Source organism: Styela clava, chromosome 2, assembly GCF_964204865.1.
Source record: "Styela clava chromosome 2, kaStyClav1.hap1.2, whole genome shotgun sequence".
NCBI classification, from domain to species: domain Eukaryota; kingdom Metazoa; phylum Chordata; class Ascidiacea; order Stolidobranchia; family Styelidae; genus Styela; species Styela clava.
This window is the reverse complement of record NC_135251.1, coordinates 18,966,998-18,980,937: the sequence shown is the minus strand read 5'-3', so window position 1 is coordinate 18,980,937 and position 13,940 is coordinate 18,966,998. Positions and strand designations below refer to the sequence as shown.

General features: G+C 36.8%; 2 protein-coding genes across 2 annotated transcripts; one reads left to right on the top strand and one right to left on the bottom strand.

Moving 5' to 3' along the window:
- The first annotated feature begins 1,356 nt into the window (after positions 1-1,356).
- On the top strand, positions 1,357-3,003 carry LOC120346997 (zinc finger BED domain-containing protein 5-like). The gene has a single exon (XM_039416797.2). It carries the CDS (start codon positions 1,357-1,359, stop codon positions 3,001-3,003), a length of 1,647 nt encoding a protein of 548 aa, XP_039272731.2.
- Positions 3,004-7,732: 4,729 nt separating this feature from the next.
- On the bottom strand, positions 7,733-12,966 carry LOC120336083 (uncharacterized). Its single transcript, XM_039403684.2, has 8 exons — positions 12,719-12,966; positions 12,436-12,512; positions 11,881-12,057; positions 10,438-10,629; positions 9,933-10,043; positions 9,621-9,767; positions 9,319-9,412; positions 7,733-8,509 (listed from the first exon to the last, which is right to left on the bottom strand). The coding sequence occupies exons 2-8, from the start codon at positions 12,476-12,478 to the stop codon at positions 7,984-7,986; spliced, it is 1,290 nt and encodes a 429-aa protein (XP_039259618.2). The 5' UTR covers positions 12,479-12,512; positions 12,719-12,966; the 3' UTR covers positions 7,733-7,983.
- Between the last annotated feature and the right edge of the window lie 974 nt (positions 12,967-13,940).

The following is a 13,940-nucleotide window of genomic DNA, read 5'->3' as shown; positions in this document are numbered from 1 at the left end:
CAGAAATGATAATATTTTTAGCTTAAAATTGGGATAGTTGATTTACAAACGGTGAAAAGAAAGATCAAACCCGACCCAAAAGATAAAAATAGGATGTAAATCTTAAAACTTAACAAAACCTTCATAAATTTAGTAAATTGCACTACTGTACTTCATGAAAGCGTGGTGGAGTTGACGACTATTTCATATCTCGAACACAAAAACGGTTATCTTTTTCAGATAGTTTCAGCGGGATGAAACGTCGAATAAGCGTTTCGACTTAGTAAATGCTATGATCTTTGCCATCAAATTATGCTCGGGCCTTGCACGAAATTCGTAACTTGAAAAGATACTTCCAGGGGTGAAAATTGTTTATAACAACTTTAAACCTATTTAGTGTTTCGCGATAATAATTAATTGTTGTAATTAAATACTGTTTATATATATACTATATAAATATATACTATATTGCCCACCCTTGCCATCTGTAATCACGCCAGTAATCTGGTGAAACGCGTAGTAGTCCAAACACTGATGCAATGAAACATAAAACCTTCATAAATTTGGTAAATTGCACTACTTCATGAAAGCGTGGTGGAATTGACGATTATTTCATATCTCGAACACAAAAAAGGTTATCTTTTTCGGATAGTTTCTGTGGTCTGAAAAGTCGAATAAGCGTTTCGACATAATAAATGCTATCTATGATCTTTACCATCAAATATGCTCGGGCCATGCACGAAATACGAAAAAAGATACGTCAAGCGGTGAAAATTGTTTATAACAACTTTAAGCATATTTAGTGTTTTTAGCAATAATACTTAATTGTTGTAATGAAATACAGTTTGTTTGCTTCTTGCATTTATATCGCAAGTGCCGAAAAATTACACTATAGCAGTGTTTTTCAACCGGGGTGCCGCGGCACACCGGTGTGCCGTAGAATGTTGTCAGGGGTGCCGTGGGAAATTCTCCAATTTGTGTGTATATATATGAGGTGTTGTGCCCGGTAGAATAATCATGTAGTACTGTTCAATATCAAAAGGTGGCGATTTGCAAGCATGGATGCAGCGGCAGGTAATTGTGACGTCATACAGATGTCACGTGATACGAGCCGCATTCGACCGACTCAGACTCAAGGTCATTCCCGCTCTTCCTGGCTGCGCTTTGCATTTGTGATGGAGAAATTTTTGAAAAGAAAAAATGCGGACATTGTACTGGACCCTGGACAAAATCCGGGCCCTAGTATGAGTGGAGGTGAAAAGAAAGCAAAGACAATACAACGAAAACTATCTTTCATTTGGATTTACTTGTACCGGAGATGCAACGGCACCGACTCCATTGTGCTTGGTATGTGGTGAAACGCTCTCCAACGGTGCTATGGTTCCAAGCAAGCTCAAACGACATCTTGAAACTAAACACCATTTACTTCAAAACAAAAATGTGGATTATTTTGTTCGCCTGCGTGATCAGACAAAGAAACAGGCCACTTTCATGAGAAAAACCGCAAAGGTAAACGCGAAAGCCCTTAAAGCTAGCTATCACGTAGCTGAACTTGTGGCTAAATCAAAAAAGTCCCACACTGTGGCAGAGCAATTAATACTTCCCGCCTGCAAAGTCATTGTAACTGAAATGCTCGGGCCAGAAGCGACCAAAGAAATAGCCAGAGTCCCTCTTTCGGATAACACAATTTCCAGACGCATCAATGAGATGTCTGCAGACATAGAAAGTGTTGTTTTGGACAAGATCCCTATCGGTAATAAATTTGCTTTGCAACTTGATGAGTCTACTGATATTAGTGGGCATGCTCAACTCTTGGCTAATGTGAGGTTTGTGGATGGAGACACAATCAGAGAAAACTTTCTATTTTGCAAGGCTTTGCCAGAAAAAACAACGGGAGAGGAAATTTTTCGCGTTGCATCAGAATATCTAGAAAAAGGAAAACTTACGTGGGAAAACTGCACGAGTGTCTGCACTGATGGAGCTGCAGCCATGGTTGGGCGCACCAAAGGTTTTGTAAGCAGAGTGAAGGAGAAAAACCCAGATGTGATCATAACTCACTGTTTTTTACACCGCGAAGCCCTCGTAGGCAAGACTTTACCGGCAGACCTCGTTCCTGTGATGGATGATGTTGTGCGTATGGTAAACTTTGTAAAGTCACGACCTCTGAAAACTCGCATATTTGCGGCTTTGTGTGAAGAAATGGGAGCGGAGCATAAAGCCTTGCTGTTTCATACGGAGGTCCGATGGTTGTCGCGCGGCAAGGTGCTGACCCGTGTGTATGAGCTACGAGAGGAACTTAAAGTGTTTCTGACGAACGAGGGGTGCGAGTACACGAAACTGCTTGCAAGTGAAGAGTGTTGTGCAAGACTGGCATACCTGGCAGATATTTTTTATTATCTGAATGAACTGAACACACGAATGCAAGGCCGAAATGAAAACCTACTTACAAGCACAGATAAAATAAATGGATTCCGTTCCAAGGTGCAACTCTGGCAGCGACATGTGGGAAATGGCAATCTTGAAATGTTCCCACTCACCAATAAATGTCAAGGTGTTAATACTGCTGCACTGTGTGAGGTAATAGTTAAACATTTGAAGATCCTTGAGCAGAAGATATCATTTTATTTCTCTTCAGTCACCACAGAGTACCTTGACTGGGTTAGGGATCCATTCAGCTCAGCATTAGCTTTTGGAATGGACATGACTTTGCAGGAGCAGGAGGAACTAACTGAACTGAAACAAGATCGTTGTCTCAAGCTAAGCTTTGCTGATCTACCTTTGGACAGTTTCTGGTTGGCAGCTGCCAAGGAGTTCCCCATGCTGGCCCACAAAGCTATTTTGACATTGCTCCCATTTTCCACAACATATCTGTGTGAGGTGAGCTTTTCAAGCCTGACTGCTATAAAAACTAAAAACAGAGAAAGACTTAGAGCTGTTGATGGAGAGCTTCGTGTGTGCCTTTCATCGATTCCTGCCAGGATATCTGCTCTGTCTTCATCCAAACAGCCCCAGGTTTCACACTGAGTGAGAATAATAAATATGAACGATTGTGAAATACGTTTTATCCTTGTTTTTATTTGTTTAATATTGGAAATGTCCAATTCGACATCTTTCTTTAATGTTTAAAAAAACTCATGAACAATATAGCATATTGTGAATATTAGGTCTTTTTGCCACATTTTCAGATGTTGGTGTGCCGCGGGATTTTCTCAATCGAAAAAGGGTGCCGTGGCTCGAAAAAGGTTGAAAAACACTGCACTATAGGATGAATTTGGCAATGAAAGAAACATATTGAATTGTAACAAAAATGAATTAGGTTGTGAAAAAGTGAGAATACACGTGATAATAATAAGGGCGTAACGTGGAACGGGGGAAGGCGATCAAAACCGAAGCGCGTAATCGGCGGTGCGTTCGAAGACCACGTAATACCCGTGCGGCCGCGCAACTTTTACAATAATGTGAGGTGCTCCGAAGACGCTCTAGTAGTCTAGTAACTAGTTTACATTAATGTGAGAAAACAGTTGTAATGTCGGTAACTATTAACCATTTGTTCGCGTTCGACTATCGCGCTCTTTATGAGTATAAAATGTTCGAGTTTTGTGATAGGTGTGCCGCAACTATTCAAAGAGCTAAATAGTGTGCCGCGATATGAAAAAGGTTGGGAACCACTGGTTTATCGAAATCGATTCCCAAGTATTTTGCGTGGCCTTGCGCCGTAGTGGCCTACCCGAGATATACATATAAATAGTCCTAGAGGGCGCTCCAGAAGTGTGGGTACCAATATGGAGATAATTAATATCGTTCGCCTACTTTACATCAAGTTGTGTAAAGGGACTGAAGGGTATTATTCACTTGGGTAACACACACAGTACCCGAACTCGTAATAGAACTAAAATAAGAAAAGTCGGAATAAAGTTATGGCCTAACCCCAACCTGGTACACTGACTACGGCAGTATCAACTAAACTTCTCTTAGTCCTATACTGAAGACTTAGGTGAAATCTTCCCCGTGGAGGTTATTGCATTTTTATGATACCAGGCAAAAACCATTGTTTCCACTCATATCTATTGTGCAATCGCCTGAACAACCAAATTTTTTCAGGAACGAGATCCACATCAGGCTCTTAAAATACAACTCGAATACAATTGTATTCGAATACCCACAAAGGGCACAAAGTGTCGCATATACATCCATATGCGGCTCACTGGGTAGTAAAATAGACGAAAACTGACCAAAACCATATTCAACACGAAGAAACTTTGGAAGCATAAATGCCAAGATGGCGGCGATCAAATGATCCCGCGGCGAGAAAACGCAAAACGAGAGAGAAGATCGTTCCATATATTATCAGTTCAGTGCATGTTAGCCGTTGGTTGATCTGTGAGTTGCGAATTTTAACGTTTTATCTATATAACTCCTGTTGTGATGTACAGGAGAGTGTCTTTGAATGTTCGAGACAGCAGTGAAAAAAGTTCGATTTTAAAGATTAAAATATTTTCGTATTTTCTAAACGCAAGCAAAGCATAAATATATATGTAGAGTGGAAATCAATGATTAGGATGTTAATGTATGAGATAATTTAGACATAAACATAATATCACGCGTCGAATTCGGAGAGTAATCAAAAAATCGCATGTGGTGTTGTTCCGTCATAAAATTAACCAGAAAAATCTTTTGACATATTATTACATTACCGATGTCACTGAATGGACCTTAGTCATTCGAAAGCCATGCCACGCGCAAAAAAGTGACATAAACAAAACAATTTCTGCCAACTAGGGCTGCTTTAGATGTTTTATAACTAGATCTAAATATATATTTTTTTAAGATCTAGATGTAAAATTTGGAATTTAGATGTTAGCTATAAAATCTAGATATTTTTATTCTAACGTTCCGAATATTATCCAGTGGGAAATATATAAAGCGATGTGTATACTAATGTAATATGTGAATGAATATTATTTCATTACTCAGAAGTAAGTTAAATATATTGATGTAAGGTTGATAGGACTCATTTTTATTGTATTCGTCTACCTTCTACCGGCACCATATATAATTAAATCATTCAAATAAAGGACTAAACGTGTTTAAAACATGTGACGTTTTAATTAAACAGAAAGGACGATGTTGGTCTGATGAGTCTGTGCTTAGTAATGTATTGTTGTCAAGTGGTGAGAATATTTTGTGTAGTTCAAGTTGCTCATTCCAGGATTTTGAAATGATGAAATTATTTAAGTGTTATTGAAATTGTCTTTCTTATTTTTTAGCGCTATGAACTATGCAGAAAATAAACTGAGAAACAGCATGAAGACAGATTTACTGAATGCAATACTGGTTATTAAAGTTCGAAAAGTTGATTCGAAAAAAAAACAATGTTGCACTTCTTATAAGTTGCTAATTCGATTGTCACGAAAATAGGTACAACAAAAACTTATAAAAATCCCTCTGAAGCATCAACATCAACAGATGTTAGCTTCTTCGACATCTAATATTATGTAATGTAATAAACTTTGTACGCTCTTATTTCGTAGATTTTCATTAGATTTAACGACCCCATATTCAGATGTATTTTCTAGATGTTTTTAGAAACTAAATCCTAACTGAAATGTTAGCCAATAGGTAGGACAAGTTGTACACAAACGAAAATATGAATAACCTCAAACTATTACTGTGCTCTATTACATTAGGTCAACAACGGTACAGTACCGGTATCTAACGAGGTTGAAAAACATGTCAGCATGCCTTCAGAGAAAGGTCGATCGATGTACCTGTAGGATATGCGCAGAGCCAGTAACGGTAGTAAGAAAAAGTGGATCTGACTAAATACGTAAACGTGAATAGACTACAATTAAAGTTTACCTTCACTAACTAAAATAGGTCTTTCATTAAATGCGAATGACGGTATGGTGTGGTCCTGGTGTTATTACAGAATGCAAATTGCGGCTCTGGCGATCACATATAAACTAAATATTAATTTTATGGCTTAATAACATAATTCATGCCGGGTGTTTTTTGCAACCAGCCTATACAGTATTACAAAAAATGCTGCTTATATGACAGAAAATTTAGTAATTACCCTCCTGTATCTCACATTTGGGTATCAACCAATCAAAGCAGACGAACTCAAACAGATTTTTAACTCGATGTGGGAGGCAAAATATCACAATGCTTGATTGATATGTCGGCAAGTTGTGTCGGTGACAAAAGAATATAATTAAAAAATTCTAGAATCTTGTGAGCAATGAACATTTTCCAAAGTTGAGATTTTGCTTTGAAAAACCATGTTCGAAAGCACTTACATTTGCGGAAGACTTTCCATTATGAAGAATTTAGAATCGTACACTAAATGTAGATATAGAAAGACTTTCGCAGGTTTTAGTAAGTTTTGAGTGGTTCTTGCATGTTTTAGCTTGATAAATGACAAATACTGATCAATGTGTTTGCACAATGAAAGTGTTTGTTTTGTATCGCCCTGTTTACATATTCTAGACACTATTGTAGCCCGCGAACAATGCAAAAATAGTTTTGTGGCCCGGGGCCAACAACTTTGATCACGAATTAGGACTGGTAATGCGATCCTCCGCAAGTTGAACGTTCCTGTGAGTAGAAGATCGCGTATTAGTCATAGCTAAATAGTCGTTCACACTTCATATAAAGTCACATTGGTGCACTCCTTCAGATGAGATTTCACATTTATCCCGATGGAAGGGAAGAGGCGTCAAGTCGCGTGTTGCCGGACCAGGACCAGGCCCTGTCATGCGGTTACCAACCATGTTAGATATGGAAATAGAACTAGTGTCATGGTTACGTGTGATAATCCTGTGGTTTATTCGTAAACGGTTTATTTGATCAGGAAATTCGGAATTCCGGATAGACTATTTGTTGAAAATGCTAAAACAACTGATGCAATCAAAAAATAATCCAAGGCTGAGCTCAGTGGGCGCAGAGAAGAGAGAAAAAATTAATTACTCGCAACTCGTGAGTGACCGGAGTCTCATAATCCGAATTCAAATATCAGCAAAAATTTAACTCAGACATAAACGCGCACATAATTTTATCCTCTACGAGTCTACGGTATTCAAGCTTGAAGGAATCATGGTTGAAATGACAAGCAGGCTCATAACATTCGCGAATCGCCTGGACGACCAGGTTAGGCATATATTTACGGGTTAGGTGAGTGGATTCTGCTTGCTTGGTGTTAATTTATATGTGTTGTAGTTGAGTTGTACGTTAACGAATAAGCAATGACAAACAAAAGGCAAGCCATCGCTCTTTTAATTTTATCAGGTTAGATTGGGAAACATGTCGCAATGACAATACCCGACGACCATAGTTTCTAAAATACTTCAATCGCTTCTCAGGTTGGTTAGGTCAGGACTAGCGATGGCTATTGCTCAATTCTGGCTTAATTAGATAATACAAATAAAAATCGGCGACAACTTTTTCGGAAGTTTGTTGGCTATTGTTAGATGGTGGGTAAATTTATTGAATCTTACTCGGCGCAACATCATCGAGAATAGTGGCCACGATGACTACAATGAAAACTCATATAAGCATTTTGAAGTTATCAAGAATATTCCAAACTTGGCTCACACCTATCAGTTAAGTTAAACTCTCAACTTATTACCTAGAAAAATGTTAGAGGCCAAATTCTGACCATAAATCCGACCTAAAATGTTTCATTTTTTCAACGTTTTAACTGGTTTACTTGCACTTCTTTCTTCTACGCAATTCGGCGTAGGATACATACATCTTCTATCAGATAATTTTACTTACACACAAGAATAATATGCATGTTACAGTCTGCATTAAGAAACTGTAAAAAACAATTTCGACTGCAACAGTCAGATAGGCTGCTAACTAACATGAAATAAATAATAATAATATATACTTTTTTTATACAGGAAACGCGTGAATGTCTTTTATTTTTTTCGTCTACTACGGAATAGACTGGATGAGACACTTTCAATCTTTTTTTCTCGTTATAGCTTAGTTCTGTATTTTTCATTTGCTCGAATTAGAATTTTCGTAAATATTAGATTGAGCTTTATCAGCGCTTGAGCTTGACAGCAAGTTGACATATCGCGGTTCGACAATTGATGAATTAGGTGACTTCGGCACAGACGTCTGCGACATATCTACATATGTTGATTGTCGAGTGAGTTCGTTTCTTATAACAATTCCCATGTTTATATAAGGTAACGACGTATCATTGTGATACTCTGGAATGATGTAACCTGAATCGAGTCTGTGTGATGTGTGAGATGGATTTTCCGGTATATTCTCATATGGTGTTGAGTACAATTTCACGCTGGCATATACATTTCGTTGTTTATATCCTGTCGCCGCCATTTCTACATATAATGATTGTGATTGAGTACTTGCATCGGTGTTATTTCTTTCTCGATTCCTTTTAGAATGAATTGACTCGTAGACACGATCAGGATTCTCCGGTGCAAAGCACACAGAAGCAATTGAAGTAGTTCTCGAAATGTGTGGATTTCTATTTTTCCATTTAGGTGGTTGTCGCCTGAAAATTACCATTGAAGCACTTGTTAAAAATATCGAACAGATGTATTCTATATAAATGTGTGCGACTTTATTTGGTATACGCTTGGTATGGTAAAGGAAATTGCATGAAACCGTATTAGGCATCAGATGGAATGTATGAAATATATATAGAAAATTGAACCAGGTCGTGTTTACCATTAGTCAAGGTAGGTTGAAGCCTAGGGGGCTCAAGCCTTGGACCTTTTAAATAGCATTTCGCCGTAACTTCATTACTGTTGAAAAACATCGGTTCGTTGAACGTTCGACTAGCATTTTTTCGCCGTAACTTCAATACTGTTAAAAAGCATCCGTCGTTGAATGTTTAAAAAGCATTTTGCAGTAATTTCAATACTGTTTAAAAGCGTTAGTCGATAAACTTCAAATGGCATTTCACAATAACTTCGATGCTGTTAAAAACGTCAGTCGTTGAACGGTTGAATGGCATTTCACCGTAACTTCAATACTGTTAAAAAGCGTCAGCCTTTTAATGTTTAAATAGCATTTCACCATAATTTCAATCCTATTGATATTCGATTGCACTGAAGGTATTGGCTTGGGGTAAAATATCATCTAAATGAATTATTTGGCCATCAATCAGTAATGAATATATACTGAAACTTACCCTTTCAATTTCAGTTAACACGGAAAACCAGTTACATTCCTCTTACTATGATTCTTTGTATGTAAGGCACCAAAGTCGTGAGTGCTTTGGGCCTATAAATGCTTGATCGCAATTAAACTAGCTGCGATCATATCAGATTCGAGCAAAAAATACATTTACAAATTTACCTTTGTTTAATTATACAGACGGCAATAAGTCCACCGATGATGATGAGAAATGATCCAACAGCGCATAATATAATTATAGTCATTGTTGAAATACCTAAATTATATCAAGACAAATTAGTAAAAATGAATTCGCGGAATGTAAACAAAAAAACTCCTTTGAATTTCAATTATTTGCTAATGATATTTAAGGCCTTTTTAATAGACCATTGTAGTATGAAGTTCATATCATTTACATTTAGTTGTTCGTGACTAATACTGCAATAAAATGTCGACAAGGGGACATGTATCCGCTATCTTCTTACCTTGTTCTGGCATTCGAACTATCGCATTGCTAGTGTCGTATTCTGAGAAAGCACGTTGAGTCACTACATTGTGTGGATTTATTCGAGGTTTGATTTCCGGAATATTCATCATGCTCTTTTCCTCATGTTTCGTTGTAGAACTCTTTGCTGTTTAATGAAAATAAAGTGGGGCTTATTATGGTTGGTACCGACAAATGCCCCCAAAATGTAGACTCTGGTACATGTAAATCCAGGTTAGTTCGATCATCAACATATAATTAGGCCAAGAGTCACAATCAGCGTCTTGATATCTGGTTGAAAGAGGAAACTTACTTGAACTGTCCTTGACTTGTTTTGCAGTTGTTTCTTGATGTCTTGTGCTTTTTATTCTCATTGTGGTTGGACGGAGACTGGTGAAGAATGAACTAATAGTTGTGTTTGTACCTGATATAATAATAACATTAATGTAATATTCATTCATGTTGTACAAACTTAAGGTCTGTGTGTGACTGATCCATAGTCACAAAGGCGGTGCAGACGTAGCAAAGCGAGCAAATTACTTTTATTTGAATATTCCGACTATTCCAATGGTCGCCAATGAGTGCGTACCGATACTCGTACTTCGTTTCATTCGGATACTTCTGCAAACGGTCACTGAATCTAACATTTTTACTTATCCTGCTATGAGATAATTCTGCAAATTGTAACTGTCTGATCTTATATTTAATACTCGTTTTCTAATGACGCTCATAATGATTTTATACTCAATATTACTTATAGTATTTACATTTACATTGTTTTTCGCGATTCATATACAACACAAGAAAAGTCAATATACCTTCCGTCTTCTGACAATCATCAACATGTTCGGTATGCAACACTAGTTTGTCCCCAACGTTTGCCGTACGAAAAGAGATATATTTGTCTTTTTTCTTCAAGATATCACATGAGGTTGTATTCGTAAAGACACAGCGGGTACCGGGAGGAGTGACGATGAAGCATCGTTTATTCATTGTTATCATCGGATTCCCTGAGGAGCAATTGGAATAAAAGCGATTTTTACAAAAGGGATTTAAAATCTTGTACGAACTAACACAATGTTATTTCCTCGACCCTTAGTCTGACCAAGATTCCCAGACAAGCATTTATAAACTATCATCATTTGAAACAAGAGAAACAGTTTTGGTGAAATGATGGGCCCTATATTCACTCAATAAATAAAATTATAATAACTTCCTGGCGGCTGCAAACATTGAAAGCCACTAAATATTTCGATCTAATAGATCCGTATAGGTTTATTTCCGTTTCAATTACTTTTTAGACAATAACTCCAGAATTAAATTATTCTTCTCGTACTTAGGTTGGGTCCATTTTGTCGAGTTCAACTCTCAAACATGAAATCTTTACTAAACAATATCGTTGCTTTTGAAGTGTTTGAATTTTATAAATAATAAAGAAACGTTCTCTTTTGCCATCCACACCCATACATTTGGAACAATCAATCGTTTGACTATTTTCATACTCGATTTGGGAGGCCAAACAGACAAAAGTGTTGTCAAAATATTTGTTTTCCTCCCATGTGATAAAAAAAATTATCATATCTCAATAAAATCAATAATTATTCTTGAGCGTCGACTCAAGCTTTGGCCCCAAGTTTGCACAAATCACTAGCCACGTGAAATAGTGCGTCATGCATAATTGATTGTATTTGCTGATTGAAATTCGAACTAGGAAACTAATAGGAGAGAAATCAAGCGCACTAAATGCCTAATCAAGTATCAGTCTATATCCATAGAAAGCTTAAATCGTGTGGTCAAGTGTAACAAGATAACATATGTCATTTCCTATACTTGAGCGTGGGAAATGTGATAATGGCATCCGTAAAACTAGTTCCGTAATCTGATTGAACACCCGCTAACAATACTTTACTTTATATACATCCTCAAACAATATATATTCTAACAACGTCGTACGCCTTCGCTCCAAACAAAGCCATGCGCAAGTGGCAACTCCTATATGTAAGGCTTCTATTTAATTCATGAGTCTTGCTGTACACTAACATAATGTAATTCCGTGTACATGTGTGTTACATTTGTTTCGGTGTGCAGCAAGACCCTTCAATAGAATAGAAAAGACATCTTTATCCGCATCTCTTCAAAATATAACACAAACGGCATATTTCTTTACAGAAATTGCCTGTTACGAACATAGAGATAACTAATTTTTGTATTCGATGCCAGAGAACATATTTGCAAATACTGTTCGATCTTTTTTTCCTCACCGAAAAGAACCAACGATTTTCCTCCAACTCGTTCTGTTATAGTTATATTTAGAACTTTGTCATTCGAAGCAATTATCTTAGTGGACCAAATGCAGTTTTTCGATCTGTCAGTTGTGTACAACTCTATGCGTGTAGAAGATATTTTTTGCAGACACTTCGCATGTCCAGAAGTCAGTCCTGTAAAAAAACATTATTTCATGGCAGTAGGGTTTTCATCCTTGATCTGATTACTAACGCTGATAGAAAATAGCTCCCACACATTTTTCATCAAAGCAATCTACAAAAGAAAAGCGCCATGCTTGTGGAAAACAATGATGCTATGACCTATATATATATGTCGTGGAAATATATCTAACATTTGGAAGTATTTCTTTACTTGAAACAGACATCTCCTCAATACCAAGACAAAGTCCATTCAATTCCCGACCTGACATGACTCTTAGAATCGGAGTGGAAATTAAGGTTCTATTTGAAACTGAAAGTGAATGATCTTATCCCAAGTTACCGATCTACAAACACACACTGTGGTTGATAACAATAACAAGTATTACATACCTTGTGCTATTAAAAATATCTTCATCCAGAAAACAATCCCCATAATAACTTCATTCAATTGTAATTTGATGAGCTAACTGAAAACAAAACATCATATATTTGAATATACGATAATATCGCTTAACGTTGTGATTATAGTCTCCATTATTTCGTTATTATTGAAGTGCTTTTGTTTTGAGGCCAAAAATATTTATTCGGATAAATATTTCATGCGAGGGGATTTTCGTCAGCGATTAGTTTTATTCGAAATCATGCGTTGACTTTGGATACACGCTTTATTCACCTTTGATTCTGGATTTGACCTAACAAACACAGGAAATGATTACAAAGACACCGTCATGTGAATCGAAATAGTTGAAAGAACGTACGAGTAATCGCAGTCGGTTTGCTTTCTTTGTATATCAAAAAATCTCAAGTTCTGGCTGATTGGAATGATAAGATAATATTATTTTGTTATCTTAAACAATACAAATGGAACCTGTTCGTCAACGTTATATAAATGAAATGTGTGTTATATAAATGAAATGACATGCGTCTCCAGCGTCTCCTGCCTGCATACGAGTGGCATAGCAAACGCATAGTATACGCATTTCTATCAATATAATCGGAAAATTCTTGTTGTCGACCAATTTGAGATTTATTCAGATCAAACATTTTTAATAATATTTTTTTATTGTCTCAATTGGAGGATATAGATATTTAGACACACTGGCGTAATTCATCAAATTCCAATTTTATAATCTTTCAATATTACAACGATGATAATATAAAAATCCAGTCAAATATATTTCTAGCTTTGTACGTAGTTGAAACAGTGGTCGGTAACCATCGAAAAGCAGTGCATTGCCAAACCGTTAGCGCCAATTCATCTCGGAGACCATATAAACATAATTTGAACACGGTATGATTAAATATTACAAATTTACGTAAAGTAATGGTCAACAAGAAAAAATTTATCGTCAATAAATATCGAACATTAGAATTCGACTGCGTTTTACAGTTGAGTTGGACCCGCAAGTTTAGTAAAATATGAGTTTTTGAATAACGATGCCCAAATAAATTTAGTTTCAAACTGGCCCGCTGATTGCCGACCCTTGGTTTAAAATAATCGATCCGTAGATTACTTTCTGAAACCACATTCTAACTCGTATACCTATCAACGACGTGTGTTTTATCCAATGAAAACTCAGCCTGAGATAGCAATGCAGTTTCTAGCATTTCTATATCGGAAATAACAACAAGAGTTTCAACTCATCTAACTGCAAAAGCGGTTGAAAAGTGTCAAACCACTCACACATACGAAAAATTCCGACTTGCAGAATTGTATTCCACATGACGAATGTTTCTGACGTATTTCCTCGGTACTTTTTACACAATTATTCTCCATTTTTTTAATGCGATTCTACTTTCTCGAAGTTTGAATCATCCAGATTGAACTTTGTACTCGATATTAAACAGTTTAACAAAACCTGAGTCAATAAGATAACCAGTTGATCATTGAACGA